This window comes from Sciurus vulgaris (assembly GCF_902686455.1).
Source record: "Sciurus vulgaris genome assembly, chromosome: 16".
Classification (NCBI taxonomy): Eukaryota; Metazoa; Chordata; class Mammalia; order Rodentia; family Sciuridae; genus Sciurus; species Sciurus vulgaris.
The window spans coordinates 33,672,285-33,699,630 of NC_136477.1; the positions used below are offsets into that span (position 1 = coordinate 33,672,285).

The following is a 27,346-nucleotide window of genomic DNA, read 5'->3' on the forward strand; positions in this document are numbered from 1 at the left end:
TGAGGGTGGTGGCTGAAAGTGAGATCAAAATTCCTCCCAGGGAGGGTGTGCCTGATCAGTGCTGAGGATTGTCACAATGATGGGCAGCAGAAAAGACCAAGGGAGAGTCTGGAGTAGGGAAAATGCAGGTCAGGGGTCAGTGTCCAGGGCATGAGAAGAGTGTCTTCAGAATTTATTCTTACTTATGCCTCCTAGAAACAAATGGACTTAGATCCGAGACAGTCTTGATTATTATTATTTTTTTCAGTTCTAGTAATAAAACCCAGGGGAGCTACATCTCTTTTAAATATTTTATTTTGAGGTAGGGTCTTGCTAAGTTGCCAGGGTGTCCTCAAACTTTCCATCCTTCTGCCTCAGCCTCCCAAATAGCTGGGATTACAAGTGTGTGCCAGTGTAGCTGGCCAGGCTTGTGTGATTTTACATCCAAAAATTTCAGTTTCCTTTTTTTAAATATAATGAGGACTGTTGTAGTTCTTACCCTACAGGTAAGAGGATTAAAATAATCCTAAAGTTATGATTAAAAATATTACATATACAACTCTTGGATGGCTCCCCATTTGAGTAAGTCTTCAAGAAATATTGGAAGTCAGGCATAGTGGCTAATGCCTGTAATTCCAGTGACTTGGGAGACTGGGGCAGAAGGATCATGAATTTGAGGCCAGCCTGGGCAATTTAGTAATAGAATCTCCAAATGGACAGGCTAGAGATGAATCTAAGAGATCAGCAAAAGCAGTTTTAGTGGAAGTTCAGGTCAGATCAGATTCTGGAAGAGCATGAAGGAAGAAATTAACCCAGGTTAAGGGCCTCACTCAAGTGGCCTGGCTGTAGAAGCTCCTCTGTGCTCAGAATCTGAGCACAGAGGAGCTTCTAAGGCAGTGGACTGGGTGTTGCGTTGAGTATTGCACAGGTCCAATGGACTGTGAAGGGCTCATCCTGCTCTTCTGGAGATAGAGGAGTGAAGGCAGGTCAAGATGCGTCCTCCTTCAGTGTGGACTCATTATTTTCCCATTTTTACTCCATCTCAACCTGCACTACTCTTATCAAACCTCCACCCTCACTCTAGCGGGTGGTAATGGATTTTGCTGATTCTCCATTGCATAAGCAATAAGGGCATTTAATAATTTCACCCAAAGAGTAATCCAAATTAGGTGGTTTCAGGTTTTATGCAGTCTCTCTAAAATGCCATTACATTAACAACTCACTTCATGATGGGTCCCTAGGGTATATGGATACACACACACACACACACATACACACACACACACACACACACACACTTTTTCTTGACTCTCTACACATGATCGAATTTTTTCAATCGACTCATGCATCTTCAGGCATCATGTACTCACACCACTGTCCATGAGAGGAAGGAATCAGCAGGAATGGATTCCTTTTTCTGCCATAATACCCTGTCTTTATATTAAAAAAAAAAAAAAAAAAAAAAGCAGAGTCCTTCAGCACATTTTTCCTTACATTTATCAGAATTGATAAAATCTAAGGTCCAGATTAATAATTAGCAACAAAGACTGAGATCATCAAGAATTGTTTAGACCAATCCTGATTTGCACCTTGGAATTGAGGTCTACTGTCCCTGACGAAGATAATCTCCATTCGTAGCTTGTGTCAGTTGAGAACCCCAAAACAAACAGATGACACATCCAAATGAGGACAGTTCTTGGAGTATGGATTGACAAATTACTAATCATGGAGATAGAGTTAGGGGACTTAGGCAATCCACAAAGGTAGTATAAAAACACAGGTTGCCAGTACCCTGGGTCAATAGAGTGAGCTCCTACAAGATCCCAGAGGAGAAAGATTTGAGGAAGTCCACCACCTGGGCAGGGGCAGCAACTTTCTACCAAGGAACAGAGTAAGGGGGAAGAGCAAGAAGAGCTTGGAGAGCTTGTGCCCTCCCCTCCCTTCATTCTCCCATCTGAACTCCTCATTGACAACACAGAAACAAGAGCCAAAGGAACTGGGGGCTGCTGATGTCATCCAACAGGGCAGCCTCTGGTGCAGAAAGGAGGATAGAGAAAGATGGAGGAGATGAGCTCCCATGGAAAAAGTGGAGGAAACACAGTATAACACCTGAATGCAAAGCTAGATTCTGTTTGCAGGGAAGAAGTTGGTGTGTGCACATGGCACACAAAGTGTTTGCTGCATCAGGCTGAGCTCTCCTACCTTCTGTGCTGGAGAAAGAATATAAAGGGTCCTGCTATTTGTTCTCAGTGATATGCAACAAAGGGTGAGGAAGTATGCCTGTCAGGCTTCATATCACAGCCTCTTTTACTACTGTATTTTGTCAATGCTAATATGCCATAAATTGTACTACATGCAATCAATTTAATAACATTCTCTCAGATGAAGGATGGATGGAAGGAATGAAAGGAGAAAGGAATAGGAGAGGGAAAAAGGACATGACATTAATTATGGCTATCAGTGGTATGTGGAAACCCTCATTTCTGAGACATTAACATATGAAGAGGAAATATGTCAGGCAGTGCACAAGAGATTCTTAGGGCAGTGAAACTATACTGCATAATACTGTAAGGATGAACTCATAACATATATTTGTTGAAACCCATAGAATGTACAACAGAAAAGTAAATCCTGATGTAAACCGTGGTTTTAGTTAATAAAAATGTATCACTATGGATTCATCAATTCTAAGAAATGGATTGCACCAATGCAAGTTAACAATAATAGGTAAATTGAGTGGAGGGGCTAAGGAGAGAGGGTATATGTCAACTTTCTGCTTTCCTGTAAGTCTCAAATTACTCTAGAAATAAAGTTGATTAATTAAAAATTTAGACTAAAGGAAATATATGTATTACACCAATCTTAAAATGCTCTCCACTCAATGAGGGTGTAGTGAGTGTGAAAATAAGACCAACCCAAGCAAACAGGTATAGGAGACTTGCCCTCATATGACTGTTCTGATAAGCACAGATATTATTTCATTCGCAGAACTTCACTAATGCAATTATGAAAGATACCATCTCCTGGTGATGCAAGACAAAACGAAAACAGATTTTTTTTTCTTCTTGAAGACCTTAAATTTGCTTTGTGAACAATAATATTAAAAGATATAATAGTGGATGGCCATACTTTTGAATACCTCATTTTCCAGAACATTAATCAGACCCCTAGTGGGAGTGTAATTAACTATAGTCTAGGCAAACAAATGATGTCCGTGGGGCAGGGTCCTTCAGCCCGTGAAAGTTTCTGATTGAGTTCGTACTTTAGTCCACTGGGGTGGCAGTTCTCAATGTCTTTCTGTGAACAGAATTGAATGATTAGAATGGATGAAATAATTTTAATGCAACATAGAACAATTCAGGAGCCATTTAAGAAGCCACACTTACACAAGGGGCAATGGCACTCCATAATTTATGTATTCTTGGGACAGGAAGTCTCAAAGATGGACTCCAATGAGGGAGTGCTTCCACATTGATGGCCTAGTATGTGCTCCCTTTCAGGAAATCTGTACAGGCCCTACAATTCTCTTTTGACTATAGAATACAGTGAAGGTCAAAACTCTTGCAGCTTTTACCCAGGGCTCTTAAAATGCTCACTCTGAAGGAAGACATTTACTGTCTAAGACATGTAGCTCCCCTGAGACCTGTCTCAGGTGCCCCTCGAAGATGTACCAAATAGTAGGTTGACCACCTTTGTAAAACACTGGATTCAAAGAACTGTTTTTGTTACACTCTGATTTACAGAAATGTAATAAGCCACTTCCAAATGTAGTGATTAAAAATAATTTATTTTTCTTGAATGGTTCAGTTTGTTGATTAGGTTCCACTGGACTGTTCTTGAAAATTCTTATAGAGTCACAGAGAAATTGAAGCTAAGCCTGGAGCCCTCTGAAGTTTCAACATAGAGATTCAATATGGCTTGCTCCCTCATATGATTGGCATGTCAGTCAGCAGGGGTCGCTGAAGAATTAGGGGCTAGCCCTGCATCTCTGCCACTCCCTGCTGCCTCTCTCTGTTGCCTCTCCAGGTAGATAGCTTGAGTTTCCCCATAGGATAGCCATTTCAGGAGAATGGGACCCAAACTGAGGATTTGAAGAGTCTCACTCGGGTTGGAAACTTGAAGACTCCTTTTGAGCTTACCTGAGTGTGATGTGACTTCTGCCACAATTTATAGTCAGAAAGTGGATCATAAGGCCAATCCACATTCAATGGAAAGAAGGACATCAGGACATGAATATAGGAAGCCAGTTTTGTTAGGGACCATCCCTGGAGATTAACTGCTTCAGGGGGAAAAAAAAAAAAGAGTGTTCCTGTTTTTCTCTATCACTGTTTTCTTTTGTTTTTAGCAATCCTCCCAGATTTTTGTTAAGTAATAAATTCAGATGCTGATAACAAGGTGACTATTTCCTTAGGCTTGCAGTGTTCCAGGTACTGGCCTGAGGATTTTATCTCTCGCAAGCATTTTATATTACACAATAACTCACACGTTTTTACATGTTTATCCCCATTTGACTGATGTGTTCAGCCCTGGAAAAAAACATGCCTGAAGTCATGGTGTGAGTCATGAATATTCCCATGTACAGATCTTGTGTGCACCTGATCCAACAGATAATATCCAGATAAACATGTTAAGTTCTTATCATTTCTAATGCTTTTGTTTAAATGGTATGAGAAACCAAAACAGTCCTGAAGTAAAAGTAATAAAAGAAACTGCCATTGAAGCAAAAAGGGAAGATGTTGCAATAAACATTCAGAAAAAAATTATTCTTGACCTCCTAGGGGGTGCACATCTTCCCGTCATAAACCAAGAATGACAGTTCTACCCCCTTTCTTCTCCTTTGCCATCATTTTTGCTCTTCATAAGGCTTTCTGTCAGCAATTCCCAAACATGGGTATACATTAAAATCACCTGGGGAGCTTTTTAAAAATCCAGATGCCCAGGCCATGACCAGACCAATTAAACCAGAATCTCTGTGGTAGAATCAAGACATCAGTAGCTAATAATTCTTCCCATATTCAGGAATCCAGTATGCACTAACTAGGAAAACCTCCACTCTCATCAATAGGAAGAGGGTATATTTCACCAAAACCACTAAACTGTTCAATGTTGCTATCTTTTGCTTTCGCCAGCCCTTTCTTTTTGATAAAGGCCCACTCTTCTTAGAAGCAGAGCATCACTACCTGGCAAAGTCACATTGACTTCATACAACTCTTGTTTAAGACCACACTTCCCATTGCATGTCAAATTTCCATTGTAGCAGTATTGTAAGCACATTATCTCTCTGGTCTACTCAACGGATCTCTCCTCCAACTCCCACCATACCCAGGAATCATATTCTCCTTGAAGGCAGGTAACTTGTTTTACTCATTTCATAGCACAGCGCCTGGTAGATAGTACGATCTCAATAATGAGTTTGTTAACACGTGGATGGATGAATGAATGAATAGATTGGTAGATGAATGAATGCATGTTTGAGGGCTGGCATTAGGGGTATATTCTTATTCTTGGAGACTGAAAAAAGTATGTTAGAACTGTTCATGTGTCTATTAGGCACTTCTTCCTGCCTTCAAAAGAGAGGGAGGATAGGTGCAGGGAGAGTCCTGGTCAAATCCTTCACTCCTACCAAGGTGAATTCAAAGAGGTAGAGTAGGTTGAATAATGACCCCAAAGTTGTTCATGTCCTGATCGCTGGAGTTTGTGAATATTTCCTTTCATGGCAAAAGGATGTTGCAGATGTGATTATATTAAAAATCTCAAGATGGGGAAATTCTCCTGTATCATCTGGACCCTAATTGTAATCATAGTGTCCTGATGAGAGGGAGGTGATGAGAAATTTGAGTGTAGAGGCAGAAGAAGGAGGCAAGCTGAGGACTAGTCAAAATGCTGCCTTGCTGACTCTGAAGCTGCAGGAAGGGCCCTGCCAGGGAATGCAAGGAATGGAACTCTTAATAGCTGGACAAGGCAGCAAAAGAATTTCCCTCTAGATCCCCCAGAGGGAGCACAGCCCTGCCTACAATCTGATTTTGGCCCAGTGAAACTAATATTAGATTTCTGACCTTCAGAACCATAAGAGAACAGATCTGTGTTGCTTTAAGTTACCAAGTGTGAGGTAATTTTATAGCAGCTTGAGGAAATTAATACAGACTGCTGTCAGGAAAGTTTTGTGACTTCTCAAAACTTTGGGAGGGTGGGGATTTCTCTAGTCTAGAGAGGTTTTGAGATGCAACTGAGCACCATCATATTTTGGGTTCTTCAGTGTATTCTCTCATGTAATAGGTACAATAGGCCCAGTGAGTTTAAAAAAAAAAAAAAAAAGACTTCCAACAAGAATATGGAAACACAAGTCACACAGGAAGTTATAAGTTCTAGTGGGACATGTGGGGAAGAAACCCCTTTGTTGAAGAATGATACTTCCTAGTCTCTTCTAAGTATAGAAGATGAGACTCCAAGGTATGGCTTGAAAGGTGTAACACGACCAAGAGATGGTTGAATTGCTCTGCTTAAAAACCGAAAGGAAGAGCTGGAACTGTGGCTCAGCGTAGAGCATTTGCCTAGCATGTATGAAGCCCTGGGCTCAATTCTCAGCATCACATAAAAAAAAAATAAAGATATTATGTCCAAACAAACAAACAAACAAACAAAAAACATCCAAAAGGAAGCTGGGTGTCGTGGTGCTTGCCTGTAATCCCAGAGGCTCTGGAGGCTGAGGCAGGAGGATCTCGAATTCAAAACCCGCCCATTTGGGAATAAGAAGATGTTCCAGGAATGGGAAAAGCAGTAGATTGTCAGGAAAGTTGTCCAGGGAGACATCCCAGTGCCTTGGAATGAAAGAATTCACTCCACACCCCTTTCGCTTTCAGTAAGGTCCGCTGCACTTGGGTATGGTGCATGAGAGGCTGGGGGACAAATCAAAGGAACCCCAAGGGTGGGAAGAGTTACAGAAAGTGAGCATAGAGATCCTTGGAGGAAGAGACCAGGTGACTTCCTTCTGGATAGGGGATGCACTGTTGGAAAGAATTTTATGTACGTCTCCAAGGATGGGTGACCACAGATGTGCTCTAGGCTATGCAGAATCTCTTTTCTACCTGGGCACACCTTACAAAAGAATTTCATAGGTGGGACATGTCTAAGAACCACTGCAATCTCTGTGCCAAGCATAAGCCCTCCCTTTCTCCTTTATTCAATAAAGCCCATGGGATTGCAGGTGAGGCTTAGGGGCACAAAAAGTTCTAATTTACTGTTATTTTTCAAAAATATTAATCATGCGGAATTTAGTCCAATATATTCAAAAACTTGGATCTTCAACATATAATCATGATTCAAGACATTAATAGTGACATATTTTACACTGTCTCATAGTGACTTTCTGAAATATAGTGTGCATTCTACATTTTTGGTGCATCTTGGATTGGACTAGTCTCATTACAGCTGCCCAGTAGCCACATGTGCCTGTGGCTACACAGTGGACAAGCAGCTCTACTCTTTCACAAAAACAAGTTCATTCTCCCCTTCTACATAGACCTTCCCTTTGTAGAATTTACATTTAAGAACTCAAATACATGTACTCCATGGTTGGTGTGCAGGAGAGGATATATCAAGTACTCTGGCCCCAAGGCAGTTTGTGAAGTTCATACAACCAGGATTTTTTTTTCATATTACTTCAAGGTAATGGTAGACAAAAGTTCATAGAGATGTAAAATATTATTTTTAAAAATTTCACCACTTGGCAACATTAAATATTTTGATTAACATATTACTTAATCTACTGGTTACAACCGACAGAGCATATAATGGTAGGAAGAAACCTAATAATTTACCAATAAGGACATATCTCAGAAAACTTTGGAGAGCCTATTTTTAAACATATTGGAGGTATGCCCGATGTACATGTATGATTACACAAATGGTGTGACTCTACTTTGTGTACAAACAGAGAAACTAAAGTTATACCCCATTTGTGAATGATGAATCAAAATAAAAAATAAAAATAAATAAATAAAATATATTGGAGGTAATGAATATTATGAAGTAGATATGTTTAGCAGGGTCCTAGCAGGAAACTAATGTCACCTTAAAATCAGAACAATTGAGAGTTTAATAAAAGAGTTGTTCTCAAAGGTGCCAACAGGCCTTAGGGGAACCTAAGCAGCATCCTCATGCTGGCAACAGTGGGGGTGATTCCTTGGTCATCTCTACCAGCCTGAAGGGTGAAGGCAAGGGGTAGCTACTGGAACTCAGAGAAAGTAGCTGCTCGGAGAGGGCTTCCTGGCAGGAGCAGGGCTGAGCAGTCATAGCCAGGCTGCAGAGAAGCAAAACATCACCCAACTTCCCTTTCTTCTTTGAGCTTCCACCAGTGCCCATCACTGACTGCATCAGACTGGACACCAGAGGGCAGGGAAGCCCAATAGGATGGCCATACAGGCCAGCTTGGGAGCCCAGAGCAGGTGGAGAAGAAGAAAGGGAGACTCCGAGAAGACCAGTAGAAAATAGCCAGCACAGTAAGATGGGGTGACACTTGGTGATAAACAGAATGGTGCTTCATGTGACTCATGTCACATGACTACTGTTCTAAGTAAAAAATTTTCAGGAGCATAATCTTAAACTTTTTGTTTACTTTCCCTTAAACACATCTGAAATTGAGGGTTTCAAAGGATGTTTATTACTGGCAACCACAAGAACAGAGAGAGAGAGAGAGAGAGAGAGAGAGAGAGAGAGAGAGAGAGAGAGAGAGAGAGGAAGCAAAGGAAACATCCCAAAGTTTCAAACTTGCACTACAAAGCTTAATGAAGAAAGTTCTGAGATTTATAGTGCATTGCAGAATTGACCTCTTTACTTCTTTGCCCCAGCATGTTAGCCCTAGTCCTCCTCAAATGGCAAATTCCCCAGGGTGGGCTCTTTTGGACAGAAAGATACTAAGGAACTTCCAAACAGTACCTGCCCTCACCCCCCCACCCCCATGCTGGGGATTGAACTGAGGGGTATTTTACATTGAACTACATTCCCAGGCCCTTTTAAAAAATGTTTTATTGTGAGACAGAGTCTCCCCAAGTTGCCCAGACTGGCCTCAAATTTGTGATTCTCCTGCTCATCCTTCTGATTCACTGGGAATTCAGACCTGCACCACTGTGCCTGGCTATACCCACAATCTTTTGCATGGTTTACAGCAAGGGTCACAAACGCAAACACAAATAAGCTACACACCTCACAGAGTGTTAAATACATTGAACTGGATGGAGACTTATTAAATACCAAGCACTGTTTTAAATAAATCAACCCCTTTGCTCATGGCAGCTCCATGAGAGAGGAATAATTATTACCCTCACTTTTCAGATAAAAACAGAGTCCTGAATACAGAGAATACATATTTGTCTCCAGCTCACTGTAATCATACATGGTAATAATAGAATGACCCTATTTTTTTTTAACAACTTGAAAAATTTTAATGTGAACTCTTTCAATTAAAGGAAAAAACTGGCAACTACTTAGAAATTTTAAAGACATTAGGTAGGTCTAAAAGGGTTCCTCTTTGGTCCAGCTATGGCTTCAGAGATCCCATTTGCAACTGTAGATCAATGGTTCTAGAAGCATTTTAATCACCCAAGCGCAAATGTTTCTAATAAAAAAAATATGAGGACACCCCAAAATAGAGAAGAATCTGCTCTGGGTTGGGGGAGAACAGAATTTAACCATGTTGGCCCCTGCTTTCCCTGATTTTCCTCAGCCTGAGGCCCAAGGTCATGCAGAACCTGTGCCTCAACACAACTGAAAGCTGGAGCTCACAGTAAGTTAACTAAAAGTCTTTCAGAAAAAAGAAAACCATCAAGCAAGAGGGACTCATCTGCATTGCACATTGCAGGCCAGACACCTGGCTTTTCTTTGCAATTACCCTTCTTTAAGTAGTTGCCAGGAGGAATCTAATTTCACCTCCAGTCATCTTTTCCATTACTTTTATTTATGTCAGGAACCATCCTTTGTGCTACGTACTCAAGTTGAAATCATAGAACCATGACCCCATTGGGGAGAAAAACATCACTGAACCCATTTTAAGTTTTATTGTTCTTGTTTTTTTTGTAACATCAGGTTTGAAATCTGCATACACAGTACTGGCTGTGCTATAAATATACCAGAAAAAAATTGTTGCACAACTTTGAAAGTTCCTACACACACACACACACACACACACACACACCTCTTTTCAAATTACTCCCTCCCCACCTCAAATAAAACACCAGTAGCAATTAAGGCAGACAAATGAAGAATTGGGGTGAAAGTACTTTTGGAGTCAAATTTTAAAAGCAAAAGTTGTTTAAAAATTCTGCATTAGCTCCAGCTGGCAGCCTGTTCTTTCATCACTGTGCATTTTCCTGAAGAAGTATCAGAGCCATCCTAAGCAGCCCACATGGAAGTGGAGCTGGGAACAAGGGCACAGCCACCCTGGGGGGTTAATCGTACAGAATGTTGGTTCTGGATGGTGTGGTCCAATACTCACCCACACCAAAATTTCATTGAGAGAGAGGATGAGCTTGTTTAAAATGCAGAATTTGGGGCCCCACCTCAGACCAACTCCATCAGAATCTCTGGGTTTTCAGCAGTGGAATTGGGAATTTTAGTAAGTTTCTCCAAGTAATTTGGGAGCACATTATAAATTGAGAATCCTTATGAAAAAAGATATGAAGTAAAAAATAATGTGTCTACACTGATTGTGCATTTACTGTGTGTGAGGCACTCTTACATGTCCCCTCCCGAGGCTGATTCATTCACCACTCACCAGTACCCTTGGAGGTAGGCAATATCATCTCCATTTTTTTTCGGAAGAAGAAACTGAGGCATAGAGAAATTTAATGAATTTCCCAAGATCATACAACTGGTTAGTGGCAGAGATGAGAATTAGACTCAAGGAAAGTGGATTCGGAAGTTAAATCTTCTCACTCTGTTTCCACATCCTTCCTCCCGTGGCAGCCTTCTGGTTTAAACCTGGTTGAGAGTGCAGGTCCTGGAGTCCACCTCCTAGACATGCTGATTTAATGGGTCCTGCGGGGGCCTTGGAGTCTGCTGAGAGAGGGTGGGCTCTTGTGCTCCCCATGTCCATACCTTGAGAAGTGCTAGATTTCCTTTGAGACAGTTCTTCAGGTCAACCTCCCCCCTAACCCCCTTCTCAAAGCTGGACTGTGGTCTTTCTATTACTCCCAGGCAAGAAACAGCTTCACTTGGAACAGCACTCAAAGTCCTCTCTTTCCTGAATTTTTGACTTTCTCTCTTTTTCCTGGGCTCTTCCCTCTCCCAACAAATACGTTCAAGACTTCCCCAGTCTAAAAACTAAGACAAAGCTGAAATGCCACCACTGTGGCCTGTGTCGAAGCTCCAGCCTGACCCTTGCCTGAACTTTAACATGCAACTCTTAGAATCAATAGTCCACCTTTGCCACTTGGACTTCCACAGACCCTGGGTTCACTCCTCACCAGCCTCCTACATTCTGGCTTCTGGTCATGACCATCTCCATGATTGTGGCTTTAGAAGGTCACCAATGGCCTCTTAATTGGAAAGTCCCATGTATATTTTCCTGGGTGCCTTGGAGGAACATGTCAGGGGATGTTCAGGAACATGTCTTGGAACTTCCATTCTCCCCTGTCTTCCATTGCTTTAGTCTTTGCTGTTTCTCTAGTTGTCCTTTTTTGCCCCTCTTGCTGGATCCTCCTCTATTTGTCCCTTACATGCCCAGGTCCCCCAAGGTTCTATTGGGGTCTTCTTTTTCTCCTTCTGGCAACATTAACCTTTCTCATGGCTTCATCAGTCATTTATGAAATCTCCTGCTCTTTGGAACTTCAGTAACTTATGTTGGATAAACCTATTTGAAGGTCTCAGTTGTTTTAAACTTGCCTTAAACAACTCATTATCTACTATCTCCCCAAACATGCTTTTTGCTGTTTATTTTCAATTTCCTTTGACAGTTTCATTATGTACCCAGTCTCCCCAAATCAGAGAGTTACTCAGCTCCTCTGTCTTGTCTCCCCCACATTTAATGTAAATTGAAAATACCTCCCTAGTGTCTCACTATTGTCACTGCTGTTGTCCAGGTTTGCAAACAGCCTCAGAACTGGTTGTCTGGCCAGGCACGGTGGCCCATGCCTGTAATCCCAGTGGCTTGAGAGGCTGAGGCAGGAGGATCACAAGTTCAGAGCCAGCTTCAGCAATGCATTGAGGCCCTAGGCAACTAGTGAGACCCTTTCTCAAAATAAAAAATAAAAAGAGCTGGGGATGTGGGTCAGTGGTTAGGCACCCCTGGGTTCAATCCCTGGTACCGAAAACAAAAACAAAAACTGATCTGACTCCAGTTCTTGCCTACTCTTTTCTTTGCCACCAGATTTTTCACCGCCAGAGAAACAAAGCTGATAGCATCACACCATTGTTGAGTCTACAGCCAACCTCCAAGGTCAAATCTGATTACTTTGGAAGATACAACTTGATCCCAACCCCTTCTCAAGTCCCTGGCACTGTTCACTCACCCCCTGTTCTTGCCACATTACACTGCTGCCTGTGCAAGTCCAGCTGTCTCGGTTTGCATAAGAGATTTCATTGGCTGCAATTCTTTCTTTTAACTTGTCTTCACCTAGTTACCCCCCCGACCCCATCTTCTAAGTATGCCACTTCTTCCTGAAAACCCTGATTTCTCCAAGCAGACACTGTGTTCCTCATGCTTTGTCTGCTCCTGGGCTGAGCTCACCCTCTGAACTGGCACACACCCAATGTGTCCTAATTCTCTTTTAACACAGCAGTCTCCATCCCCAGCTGAGAGCATCACAGGGCCAGGAACACTCATGTCTGATCCGCCTTTGGGACCTCATTTTTCACTAAGTGATTCTTTCACTGATAGCAGGTGTTCCCTGGCATTCACTGTCACTTACTTTCCTAAGTTCCACTAAGTTTGGTTTGAGTGCTCTCTGAGTCTCTGGCAGTGGCATTTAGGGGGCCCCTTGGGAATTATAAGACTAAGTGATTGGTGATGGGAGAGGATCCTACACACCAGCTAGTGAGCTAGTGAGTGGGGAGTTGCAGGGTGGTCATTGCTGCCCAGGAAGACCAGTTCCCAGGCTCAACTTCTAATGGTACAACCAGGATGATCAGGTCCAGGCAATCTATACAGGAGTCCACACTGCAAGCCCCAGAAGAAGCCCATCTCCCTCCAAAGATCAGGAGATTAAACTGTCTATAAGCATTTGAGTCTCTGAGTGGCCCTCCCTTGGGCCAGCAGTATCCCTGGTCCCACTTTGTTCTACCCTTGAAGGTCAAATCCTCAGTTCTTTCTGTTTCTCCAACCATCTGAGTATTTGCTCTGTAGGCTCATATGCCTGAATGGGTCAGGAAATGGGTGTGTCAGGGGACAGTAGAAGAGAGCTGAGGACAGTGACTACTTTTGAGCTTTGATCACTTGACACCATGAGAGAACGTGGGCACAGTGTCACCAAAAGTTTCTGATTTTTCAAGAGTGGGGATTAGGATTATTACAAGAAATAGATTAGTAATTGAATATTTAAAAAATAAATGTGGGAGCTAAATAAAACCTGTCCGTAATCCAAATTCAACCTGTGACTAACCAGTTTGTGACCTCTGACATAGGCCTTTCTGTCATTAAAAAAAAAAAAAAAAATGTTTTTAGGATTTGCCTCTAGGATGGCTTACACTTCACCTAGCAAATTTTCATCTGTTCTGGGAAATCAAAGAACTCTCACACCATAATGGAGTGTCTAGTTCTGGCTTCATCTATCTTTACAACAATGATGACAATGTTTAAGATTGTCTGTCATGGACTATCCGAGCAAAAACATAAAAAGTAGGTATCTTCTCAAAGAGTCACCTCGTAGTTGTGGGTCATTAAGGCAGAAGGATTATGTACACAGTTCAATGTTGGACCCCTTCTCCTAAGGACAATGTCTCTATTTTAATAGTGACCTGTACCAGTGTTTCAAGCTGTATGTGGGGAAGGGATTACTCATTTTAATCTAAGTAATAGTAAGTATAATAATAATAAATTACTAAAAAAAAAAAGATGAAATAAAAAGACACACAAAACAAGCCCAATTTAATTTTCATACCATTGGAGTCAATAGACTAAAAATTATTTTGCTATATTACTATAAAGCAGTGGCTCTCAACTTTGATCATTTTATCTTAGGGGAGCATTTAGCAACAGATTGAGATTATTTTTTTTAGTTGTCAACTGGAAAGAATTGGGTGGTCAAAACAGGGAGGAGGTGCTACTGGCAACCAGTGGTTGATGGCAGGGATGTGGCTACATATCCCATAATGCACAGGGCAGCTCCACAGCCATCATGAGGTCCAACATGTCAATAGTACCTAGGTTGTTTCTATGACAGTGTCTAAGCGATAGCCTTGAACTGTGTTATTATCTTTCATGCATCAGTTATAAGCACTTCCCAGACCAGCACTGGATTGCAGACCATACTCTGAGAAGTCATGTCCCAGAGATTTTGCCACTTTCTTTCTGATTAGGCCCCAGGCATAATTTTAGTGGTAGGGATTTCCAGAGGGCTTGTATGTTATCATTAATATAGACATTTGTTTTCCTAAAAGGACACAACTAACAGTTAGTCCTCTAGAATCAAGTGTGAATGCCCAGGAGACTCTCTAAACAGCACTGAAGAATGAATAAGCAATCTCTGATCTCAATGTGGTACTTCACTCACATACCTATTGATTCTACACATAGCACCTCTTTCTGCAGGGCCTCTGCGGTTCAGGGTTTGGGGGCTTCAGCAAAGGAAAAGGCAGAGAGAGAGCCCTGCTCACAACCAGCTCTTCCAGGCTTCTTGCTTCCTGTCCTCTCCTCTCAGGTGTTACACTCCCAACCTAGCTGGCAGTACTTGCGATCATTTTAATTATTATTACAAAAATAAACTTATATTAATTCTACAAATAAATGGGTTTTACTGTGACTTTCCATACCGGTGTATTCAGTGTTTAAATCATATCCACCTTCCCTGCCACCCAATGTTGCCCTCTCTTCCTGCACCCTGGTCCTCATCTCCTTCCCTAAAACTTCCTTTTCTAATTTAGAGTTTTTTTTTTTTTTTTGCTTCCACATAGAGAGAAAAGATAAACTACTTATTTTTCTGAGTCTAACTAACTTTACTTAACCTTAAGTCTTCCAGTTGCAACCATTTTCCTGAAATGATATAGTTTCATTCTTCTTTATAGCTAAATGATGAAGTATTTTCTTTATTCGTCTATCACCTAGGTTGATTCCATAACTTGACCATTATGTATAATGCCACAATAAATATGGGCATACAGATGTCTCTTTTCTATTCTGACTTCATTTCCTTTGGGTATCACCCAGGAGTGGTCTAGCTGGGTCCTATGGCAGTTCTATTTTTAGTTTTTTAAGGAAGTGCCATTACTGTTTTCCATAGTGCTTATACTAGTTTATATTCTCACCAAAAGTGTATAGGGTTCCCTTTACTCCATAGCCTTGCCAGCATTTGTTATTTACTTTTATGAAAGCAATTCTGACTGGTATGAGATGAAATCTCAAGATAGTTTTGATTTTCATTTCCCTGATGATTTGCCATCTTTCACCTGAATTATTACAATGGCTGGTCTCCTCTTCTGGGTCTTACCCTCCTGCCACCCCGGCCTTCCAGTCATTTTCCATAGTTCTATCATCTCTGTCTTTAGTGGGTCTTTCAATGCCTCAGGAGAAAGTCTAAGTTCTAAGCATAGTCTTCAAGTCCTTCAGGCCCTGGGTATTGATCCCTGGGCCACTCTCATTTCTGGATACCCATCTCACCACTTAACCCTCTCTAAGAAACAGCACCCTAGGTGTCATAACTTTGTCCATATGAACACTGCCTCTGTCTGGGAAACTAGTATTCTACCTCATTTCCCCAATCCTATCAATAGACCAATTTTTTTTTCTAATTTTTCAAAACTTGTCCCAAATATTACTTTTTAAATGCTAATTCTTAACAGTAATGTTCTATAAGCACTGTGCTAAATGTTTGTTTCATCTGTTCTCTACAGTAAATACAAAAGTTAGGCACAATATTCATTTTCTATTCACTATTAAGGAAGTACAGATTTAGTGTAATTTTGGTAATTTTTCAATGATCATGTGATGGTTGGTAGAGATGGGATTCAAAACCAGCCTGAATTCAGAACTTGTTTCCCATCTAACATCTTCACATTCCTCCTCTCCAGGAAAGCTTTTCTATTGCCACCTCTTCCAGATGGAGAGCATTTATTTGAATATGGTATTCATTGGACCCCAAAGACTGGATTCTTAATCAGTGCTTTTTGTTGTCTCTAAGCCAAACTTGCCAATATAATTCTCAGACTCATAAAATCTGTGTGCCCTCTTGATAGGTATGAATAGTAGAAATGTTCTTATGGGAATGCAAGTTCATGATCTTCTTTCATCTCTTTCACTTTTTTTCTTAATTTCAAGCAGCAAAAGGCACGTTTCTTAATTTCAAGTAAATTGCTCCAATGGTCAATTATGCATGGAGAAACACTTTTTCCTTCTCCACGTGAAAAATTCTAATCCCATAGAGCATCGTTAGGGAAATCTGTTACTGGAGTGAAATTGGTTTCCAGAAAAAGTGTGTGTAATGTATAGTAGGTAATCAAACAATGTTGAATGAATTTTATGAATTAGTGAATGTTGCTCTCCCTGAAGTCTGGTGTGGCTCTTTCTTAAGGGTCATTTGTGTGTCCTATCTTGTTATGGCAAGTAGGATCTCCTTAGTGGAGAAATTGTGACAGCCTAGTGTAATCTGGTTCACTACAACGTCAATTGGCCATCTTTGTTGTTCAAAGGATACATTTTTTGGAAAGGTTTGGTGAGACTCTTACGACAAGGATTGGGGGAAGAGCTTTTGCTAATCAGTGCAGTGTGGTATAGAGACAGGGCACAGGTTTCAAAAATATAGAGAGTACATTCACATCATAGTTCTGAAACTCTTTACCTCTGTGTTCTTTGACTTCAGAGCTTCAGTTTGGCCCTCTATACAATGTGGACAATAGTAATTCCTGTTCTTATAAGGATTATAGGAGGGAATGTATGAAAAGCACTTGGCAGAGTACCTAGGTCACAGTATGTGTTGTCAACTATTATTTGTGAAAATTTCCAAGTATTTCACACTGTCCACTTCAAGTTGGAAGCATTTCTTAATTCCCCATGTAGTATTAGCCAGTCTCTCACTCAGGCTCAAGACCCCCATATCTTTCACAGAACATAAAATATCTGAGGAAGGTGAGATGGTCCTAAGCCTGTCTCTTTTAACTCTGAGGATAGACTTTTTCTTCAAATCCTTAGTGCCTGGCACAGGGAAAGAATGCAATAATTGAATAAATTCAAGAAAGAATATAATATAATGCTTTAAAAAAACAGGAATAAATTTAATACTTGAGATAAGCCAGTAAGAGGTGAGCTCACAGGGCAGGTTCTGCTTGGCAGTCTAAGAAAGTTTGAATGGTGTATTCTCTGCTTGGTAGGGAGTTGGGAGGTGGGGGGAGAGGAAGGTCCTTATCCAAGTTTGCAAATTAACATTTCTGTAATCAACCATAGCCCTGGCAAGCTCTGGTTTGTCTCACACAAAGAAGTATGTAAATTGACAGCAGTGGACATTGGTCACTATTCTGAGCTGGAGTGAAGGTTGTTCACTTATTGTTATGCTAAAAGAAAAAAGTGAAAACATTTCAGAGTGTACCTCTTTTCAATATTTTTAATAGAGTTGCAAAAGGTTAATTCCTACAATTCTTAATTATGCTCTTATTACTAGAAGTCAATCCTTTTTTCCAGTGTAACTTGATACAAAAGAGTAAAAGAGGATGGTCTCAGAAATTTATAGTGACTTTCTAAAATTTAACTTCAACTTTCTTAATAACCGTGATTGTAGGTGTATTAGAAATAACAGTTCTTATTTGGGAGAAAAAGTCTGCACTCTCTTCACTGTTGAGGGTTTTATGCTTGCCAGAGGAAGTGATGAGTTGACCATAAAGAAATGATATTAGGCTTTGTCAAAAGTAAAACAGGGATTTTTTTTTTTTAAGTCTGTTCAAGGATCTGGATTACAAACACAGTTCCACAATGTACTTGTCATAAATGTGCTTTGAAATGGCATTAACGGATCCTATCATCTCAATAGCCTCAGTCGAAAGCCCCTCAGGGAATTTAAACATAAAAATCGGTTGGAGTAATGACTAAAAAGTAGTGCTCACTGATCAAATTTAAATTTACAAAAGGAATAGGACTGAAACTAAACTTCTAGGGGCTTGCAGGTGCAAATACAGTGTTGAGAACATTTTAATCTTCAGAGCAGGAAAACATTGAGCCATTCTAATTTATCACCTCCTTTGGCTCCTTACCGTCCAGTAACAACGTGCCCATCCCTTTCCCCTCTCCAAACTTAGAATTCTGCAAAGGCAAACGGCTGAAATAGGATCAGGAAAAGGATTCACTTGCAGAACTCTCAAATGTCAGGGCGGTACTGAATGAATGGGTAGCAGATTCTGTTCACTGCAGCTGCCCTAAAATAGGTCTCCTGAGTTGGTGACCTGGAGCAAGTATCATCATATTTAGCCTGGGGCTCCTCGGGCCAGATCAGATCCTGCAAGGTGGTTACCCCTAAGAGCTGAATTCTGGGACAGCCACCAGGCCAAGGCTCAATCACTTGCCCTTCCCAATTTCTACCCTAGAAGGGCTGAGAAAAGTGCTGTCGCCTACTCATACCCAGAAAAATTATTCACACCCTTGCAGACTGTTCTCCCCTCCTTCCCCGCAGGAGCTGAGGGATCCTGGCTCTAGGTCAAGCTGGTGGCATGCAACCCTGGGCGCTCCAAGTACTAATAAAGAGTCGCAGGCTCTGGAGGCTGGCACTGGAGCCTTGGATAGCAAAGTGAAAGGAGCGCCGGAAAAGAGCGCCAAGCACTTCTGTTCTCATCCCTCCCCTGGTCCTGGCTGGCGCCTGGGCTGCCCCGTGCACCTGCGCATCTCGGAGGGGGCGCTGCCTCAGCAACCGCAGCCAGATGGAGCGAGCAGCGGGGAGTGCCGGAGCCGCGATGAGCTGCGACTGCGACCGCCAGGGCCGGGTGGACGGTAAAGATCTCTTCTACGCGCCTGCGTTTTTTGGTCCTTAACCGCTCCATTTCTGGGTTTTCATTTCCTCGGTTCTCCTTGACCTGGGGGAATCCGGAGGTCGGTTCTTTCCTGGCAGAGCAGCCGGGTGGGTGGGAAATCCCCATTTTCGTGGATGTTTGCACCCTCTTCTGGACCTTTTAGAGTTATATTTAGAAGCAATCGAGCTAACTTTTCTATAGTACAGAGAATCGTGCCTGGCACAGAATGGGGTTTGTTAAATGAAGTTTCACTGGTGGGCTGATGCAGGTAACCTTAGTCTAGAGGAAAAAAAAAAAAAAAAAAACTTTCCCTCAAGGAAAGATAATTTTGCCTCTACTATGGGACAATTAACAGCATCATCCCAGTTCTCCGACCTCCACCCAGATACTCCGCAAAGGTATTTAAAGAACCCACTTTGAGTTCATAGAGTAATGCTCTAATAATGTTCTTTGGACTGGAAAACTGGGACCTTAGTTACTTAACAAAGACAGTTTGCAACTGAATGCCTAAAAATGACTTTATAACTTGGGAGTCATTTAGTTCTATTTCTTTAAAATAATGATTAACAATTTTTTTTCGGGGGAAGGCTCTCAGATTGAACTTGTGATGAAATACTTTGGACCCTAGTCCCATCAAAATTCACCAACTACTATACATTTGGAACTTTGCTGGCAATTTCAGGCCAGACCCCTTAACTTCGTTGTATCCCCAGTTATTCACCCCTCCTTTGGAAGGTCATCGTTGCTGCTCTTTAGGTTTTCTCTCTAACTAGTTAGTTGTTGACCTTTTAGAAGGAGCACTCTGCCAGGAATAACTCCTCTTTGTATCAAAACCCTTCTGGATTGTACTGAGCATGGCTTAATGAAACCTCTTTGGAGTTGAAACTCCCCTGGGGCTTCTGATCAACAGGTACATGGTAACTTTACCAGGGTTCCCTGTGGATCCATCCTTTTCAGAGTTGGGTATTTTGTTCAGTAATTGGCAAGACAAGAATCATGGTGCTGAAAGAAACATTCCATTCTTTCTTTTTATTGTCCCAAGGTGAGTTTCCAACATAATTGCTCCAATGATACACTTAAAAACATTTTTTTAAAGTTGTTTTGTTCCCCAGGTGGTGATGCATGCCTGTAATCCCAGGCTGAGGTAGACTATCACAGTTTGAGGCCAGTGTGGGGCCAGTGTGGCATTTTAGCAAGACCCAGTCTCAAATTAAAAAAAAAAAAAGCTAAGGAAGAAACTGCCATTGTTACTGTTTTCCCTAGAGAACACCAACAAACAAAAACAGCACTTTAAACAGCTGCAACTTTTTGTCAGACTGTTACTTTTGTCTTTCCACTGTGGGTCCATACTATGATTTAAGACATTTGATTTTTTGAGAACTGATTACGATTAGATTGTTGATTTAAATACACACACACACACCACACACACACACACACACACACACACACACACACACACACACATATATATTATACGGCAGCCTTTTTTATGTGAAGCGAGATGGGCAGGACATATGTCTGACCACTTTACCCTTGCTGTGTTTTGCTTGTTTCAACCTTAATTTCTATTTTAAAGCACATGGTCTGTAGAACTGTGATAGAAATATTTTAAAATAAGTATCTACTCTTCCTAAATCAAGTGTATGTCCTTATAACTAGGTGTTTTGAAAGAAATTCATTGAATTTTGTTATCAACTCAGAAGGCAGCTATTGTCCCCAGAAGCCACCAGAGGCTCAGACTGTGGCATCCTCTGGAGACCCACCTGTGTGGGTTAATGGTGGGATTGCAGGGGTAGCTTCAAATGACACACTGTTCAAGAAGGTTAGAAGGGCAGGCAGGGAGAGATGGGGAACCCCTGCACCTTTATATAGTCCAGGGCATTGTCTAAACCAGTCTCTAAGGAGAGCTTTAATTGCTGGGCTTAAAGCAAGCAGAACTAGTTCCATGAGGTCATGTTGTGACCCCCTAAAGCTCCTGGACAAACATAGCAACCCTCTAGAGGAAGCAACAGAAAAGTGAGGACCCTGCCTGGGAGAGATGCTTCTTAAGTTCTTAACAATGACTACTACTTGGAATAATTCAAGTGGGCTAGAGTATTGGAGTTTGTGTCAAAGGCGACAGATACCTGCTTCTGAGAAAGTTAAACTTATATTTTAAAAATGAATGCTGAGGCAAAAAGTTCTCCCTGGACCAGATTTGTCTGTAGTTTGACTTTAATGACTGCAATAAATAAATAGAGAATTTTGACATTTCACCTTGAATCTAACATTCCTGAGAGCATCAGAAGACTTTATTCACCTTCTATCTGGTTATTCTTGAGCAAGAGATAAGGTAATAAAACATGTTTAATAATACCTAATTGTGCTAAAGCTTACTATGACATCTTTAAAAAGTACTGGATATATCTGTCAAATTTAGTACATTTCCAAGGATTTATGATGAGATAATACAGAGTCATTTGATGAGTATATTAAATGATATGCTTACCTTAAACTCGCTTGTTGATTGTTACCAACCTCTATATTATAGAAGCATGTCATAGTAATCCTGCTGTAGATGAAGAATTCTTAATCCATGCTTCCTCCTTGATATAGTTTATGACTTTGCCATGATACACCCAAGAAGAAGTTTCTGCAATTAGTTACATCTAGTTTGATGTTAATTATATTAAAAATAAAAAATTCTTTGGATTCAAATATTTGCCCCTATTGTTTGAAATAATAACACCACCATTCACATAATTCTGCCTGGATAGATTTGATTCTTGTTGCAAACTCTGAAAAGGGAAATAAATTTTCAATTTTCTTGGGAAGGAGCAAAACAAATTTCTGTTGAAAGGTTGACTTTGTTGTTATAAAACTGTAGACTGGTATGTTGGAATAAAGGTGAAACCATGATATTCAGGAATAAAATTTTTGTGTATTTCCTCCTCACATCATCACCACCACTACCTCTAGTTCTCTTTCTCTGTGATGTCTTCACTTTTCTGTATTCCTTTTTGCCACCATTTAAATATTTAAGTGAACCCAGGCAAAACTCATTACCTGGGGTCTGGGCCCTACTTTGCTGAGCTAGCTGTTCTGTCTTGTCTCATCCTTGTTTGCAAGTCAATGGGTAAGAGACTATTGTCCCCTAAAACTGAGGCTTGGAGAGGATCATGTTCAACTAGGTGCTCTAATTTGAGAGTCTACACCTTAGCATCTAACCTCTGGCCCTGCTGGGCTGAGGATGTTGAACATGGACAGGTGAGTTGGAGTGCATTCTCTGCCTGTCTTTGTAGGGAGGACTGCTAGAAAGTCCCTGAGATGTGACTCTGGGCTCATTGACATGAGAGCAGCTTTCTATACCATCTTCTCTTTGGATGGGAAGAATATGGAAAGGCTATGAATATTTGAAGGTGTGTGGAAGCAGTTCGTTGTCCCTTTTGCCAGGACAGAGATGTGTGCTGTGCCCTTGGGGTAGACTCTTCTGGTTGCTAAGGAGGAGAAGTGACTTAGCTCTGAGGGAAAAATGTAACACCCTGTGGGACTCATTGTCTACCAGCCCTTCTCTCAGGGCAGGATTCTAATCTTGTTCCTCTCAGACCATGATGGACGCAGTGCCCTGGGAGAAGACAGACCCACCTTGATCCATAGGTCTCGTGAGGGTAACTACAGGAATGGGGGAAGAATAATAGAAAACATTCTGACTCACAGTCTGGTCAGATTGTGTATTCCCTGGATATATGGGATTTGATCCCTGTGAGCCTGAGTTTCTTAATATGTAAAGTAGGAATAAAAACATCCATTAGTTAGGATTATTGTGAGTACCAGGGAAAATACACAGAGCATATGGCAGGTAGTAGCCTCTCCATAAATAGACTTATTTATGTTCAGAAAATTGTGGAGGTAACTGTAAAGAGGTAACATCATGTGCCTTTGCCGAAGGATAGGCCAAGGTGAGAGGCACTTAACTCTGTGGTGCTACTGGATGCAATCTAATTTTGCCTGTGGATGCAGGGAGCTCCTCAGATGTGTAATTAGCTAATCACCATGAACTTTATATGTGGAGGCTCTTACTGACTATTTGTTATTTGGGCATTCAGTTTTGGAAAAGACTGAAGAGTTTATTTTATATACTAAATCAGAAGAATGAACTAAGAGTCCAGATGATTCTTAAAGTGATTTTTTTTCAGAAAGCAGTTTGGTTAATAGCATAGTGGAGTTACCACAGTAGAAGGCTTCCAGGTTTTCATCCCTGCTTACTGATTTTTCTAGTGTGAGTTATTTGGCAAACTCTGCATTACCCATATCATAGTTCTTCACAAAGTGTTTCTAACTTGACGGGTGCCATGATGATGCTCACCTGTAATCCCAATGGCTCAGGAGGCCAAGGCAGGAGGACCACGAGTTCAAGGCCAGCCTCACCAACTTAGTGAGACTCTAAGCAACTTGCGTAATTCCTCCCCACACCACTACCACCACTGTCTCAAAAAAAATAAAAAAAAAAAAAACAGGCTGGGAATGTGGCCCCGTGGTTAAATGCCCATGGGTTCAGTCCCTTGTATATCCCCCCAAATTGTTTCTATATGTTTATATCCTTTTTTCTTGCCTGAAGTCTGTAAGGACATGGACCACATCTGTTTATTGCATCCTCAGCATCTAGCGAAATACACATAGTAGGTCCATCTGTTTAGCATAGGTTTGTGCAGCAAACTCATGCATGAAGTAATGATTCAGAGACTGATGGGACAATTACATAGCAATACGTGATTCCTGAAATATTTAGTATGTTCACTGTTATGTTTAAAATTTGAATACATACACTTTTTCCTCCTTGGAGCCATTTTTAATAGTGAAAAATTATAACTTTGTACACATCAAACAATAGGGTATTATTTGGAACACCCAACTATTTAATAGTTGGATGGTTTAAATAAATTTTAGGAGGGTATAAAATACTATGTGACTGCATTCTGTGTTTTGGAAAATGATTATATGTTGTAAGAAAATCAAGGTGGATAGATGGCAAAGGATTAATAGAGGTTGTCTGTCTCTGGGTAGAAGGGATTATGGATATTCCTTAAATTCTTCTGCTTATTTATTATATCTGATTCTTAGGTAATGAACTTGTCTTGCTTTTATAAAGAAGAAACATAACAAATACATGCTTGGCATATTGTCGATTATTGTGTATCGTACCTCTTGACAAAGTGTGCTTAGCTCATTTTCTGAATTTACTCTCCTCTGTTTAACATTAAGATAGTTCCCACTTCTCAGTGTTTCAAAAATGCACAACTGATTTAAAAGAGATGAGCTATTGGAAAAAGAACTCAAAGTTAGTAAAGTAAAAAGCTCACTCAAAGCCAATGACCAAGGGTCTTAATTTTGCAACCTGTTGTTTCTGTCATTGAATACATTGCTCTGCTGCAAACAGTTATCTTTTGGTCTCCTGCCTAACTTTTGGTGGTCCCACTTTTGTTACATAAACATTTTATGACAATTTGTGAATGCTTAATTAATTTGTGAGCATTCCCTCATTGTTGGGTGCATGAACTTGAGGTGTTTTCGGGGTGACCATTGTTGAGTAGCATTTCTTTTTCTGCAGAGTTAGCTCCAGGAGCAAGAACCTTGTAGAGTGCTCCCTCCTCTTCCTCCTCCTTTAAACCAGTATTCCGTGGAAACAGATGTGAAGGAGTAACCTTTAATGTTACCTATTTATACATTTTGTAGAGATTAGCCCATTGCTTCAACGCTTTCCACTGGAGCATCATGACCTTGGGGTCTTGCTAACATCCCACACTTCTTCACTTCTGACTGAGAAGGAGGACGTGGGTCGCTTTTTCCAGGATCAACCACCAGCAACATTCTTCCCCGTGGGGAACTCCTTTTCAGTCTTCAAAGGAACCTCACCTCATTTTTGAGATTGCTTGCACAGACACTGGCAGACCCTCCCCTTCCTGTTACCTGACCTGGTGTACTCCTTCTCCAGAAGTCCTCGTCAATGGGGCCTGGTATTCTCTTTCCATCCTTCCATGGCAGAATGGATGTGGAAAGGAGACAACGCCTGAAAGAAAATAATATCCCAAAAATCGGCTCCTGATTGCTTTCTCTCCCCTGCTCTCTCCTTTCACCCTGAGTTTCCGAGGATTCCCAAGAGACTGTGCTACTCCATGATGGTCGCTTCAGTTTTCTGTTCATTGAACTTCCTTTTGGGTTTTGAGGAATGAGCAAATAGAACACCTAGCTATCACTTATTACACTTGTAACCATTAAGATGATGGGAAATACAGTTTGCCTATCATTCTAGAAGCCCCTTCCACATGCCCCACTCCACTCATAGCCCTCCCCACTCTAAGAATCCATTACCCTGGTTTTGATAGCAATTGCTTCTCTGTGTGTTTTAAAGTTTTACTGTCCATGTGTGCATTCCTAGACGTAACAAGGCGCTGTTGCCCATTTTATCCTATGATATGCCTTTTAATGTGCAGATTCCCTCTCTTCCTTTGTTCTGTTCCTATATCATTTATTTGGTAAAGAACCTGAGCCATTGAATCTTTATAGAATTCCTCACAATCTGGATTTTGCTCCTTTGCACCCTTGGCTTAAAACTTTTTCCTAAAGATTGCTTTCTTTTGTTCTCTTTCTTATACCACCCTCACCCCTCTTCCTGCTCAGTCCTTGCCTGAATAAAATAGGGACTGTTATTTAACAAATACAAGGAGGTGAGGTGACACAACACATTGGCGTCTAGGCTACACCAGTTACTGAACTCTCAGCACCGCAGTAACTAAATTATAACCTCTATCTTGCTGCCAAATTCTCTGGTCCAGCTTCCCCATCCATACTAGTAAGTTACTTGCAGAGTTGTAGAGAGCCATGCACAGTCCTGGTGATGAGTAAATATGCTAACCCACGTAAACACAGCACTGGTTCATTCACTGTAATGCTTTCTCTATATTCACTGCTCCTATTACGATTATCATCATTCAGTGGAGAGGAGAGGCAGGGTGCCTTTGTCTCTGAGGCTCCAGGTTACCATATCAACTAGATGTCTCTGTTTTGTCCCTGTTTTTTAATGCTCCTGCTGGACCTGAACCTCATGAACAGCAATACCCCAGAGCAGTCAGGATCCCCAAGTCTTCTCTGCACGACATAGCTGTGGTGACACAAGGTTGCAGCATGAGTCGTTGGTATGAAGGTGCCTCCGTGGTGAAAAGTTTGCATTCTACTTCCACAAGCTGTCAGAACAGTACTGCTTTGGTCACCAGGGCCCTCTCCCACATGAAGCCTCTGCTTCAGACATCACTAACCATCCCACTCTGCATCCCAGCTAGGGCTGTGTCCTCTTCTCCTCAGAGCATGTTTGTTCTTCTTGTGCCTATTATTTGCTCTTTATAATGTGAAATTGTGTAGTTGCTTTCCAGAGAGGCCCTCGTTTGGCTGCTGCAGAATCTCTGGATGCTGGACCTTATTATTTAGCATGTAGAAATTTCTCTATGTGCTGCTTCCTTTGGACCTAGCTAGTCATCTTGGCTAAGTTGCATTTTTTGATCTGATTCTTAAATTCCACAAACAAGCATGAGCTTGAAATCATTATCTACTAGACTTCTTATTAGACAGTCAAGAATTTTATTGCATTTCTTATATTCAACTCCTTGATTCTTGCATTAACTTCACTAAGCATTATAATAAGTTGGTTAAAATTGAGGTTCTCATTTACTAATTATTTTAAATTAGTAATTGGGTGTGTCATATGGTAGTTTTGCAAACTTTTCTATTTTAAGCCTTTTTTTGATCATTAAATATTTTCATTTTTTCTTCTTTGATGTTTTGGTCTTCATTAATTTTCAAGCAATTATTTTTTCTCATGATAATAATAATAACAATAATAATAATAAAGTATTGGTGTGTATGGAACTATTTAGAAATAAAGATTTATTTGAAAAATGGAAATGTTGAGAGTTATTTAAATTATGGTGGATTGCAAAATAATATGTAGAGCAAGAGCCCATTTTATTGGAAAATAATAATTCACTTATACATAGGGAACTGGAACTTAAAAAAAAATCTGTATCTAGGGATTAAAGCTACTTGTGGATGATAGGATGAATCATGGATTTTTCTTAGGTCCTTCTGCTTGTCTGCATTTTCTGAAGTGAGTCTACATTGTTTTCTTACAAAAGGACAAAAAAATGTGAAAGAAGAGGCTTGGGATGAGGGTTTTGTTTTGCTGAAATGTTTTTCTCCT

At 40.9% G+C, this 27,346-nt stretch overlaps 1 protein-coding gene across 1 annotated transcript in view; it reads left to right on the top strand.

Moving 5' to 3' along the window:
* The window catches only part of GADL1 (glutamate decarboxylase like 1), a 506,342-nt gene that overhangs the window by 316,231 nt on the left and 162,765 nt on the right, over positions 1-27,346 (top strand). Inside the window, exon 4 of the mRNA XM_079113990.1 lies at positions 18,780-19,093. Coding sequence (XP_078970116.1) covers positions 19,024-19,093 — 70 coding nt within the window. The 5' untranslated portion in view covers positions 18,780-19,023. The remainder of the gene's footprint in view (positions 1-18,779; positions 19,094-27,346) is intronic.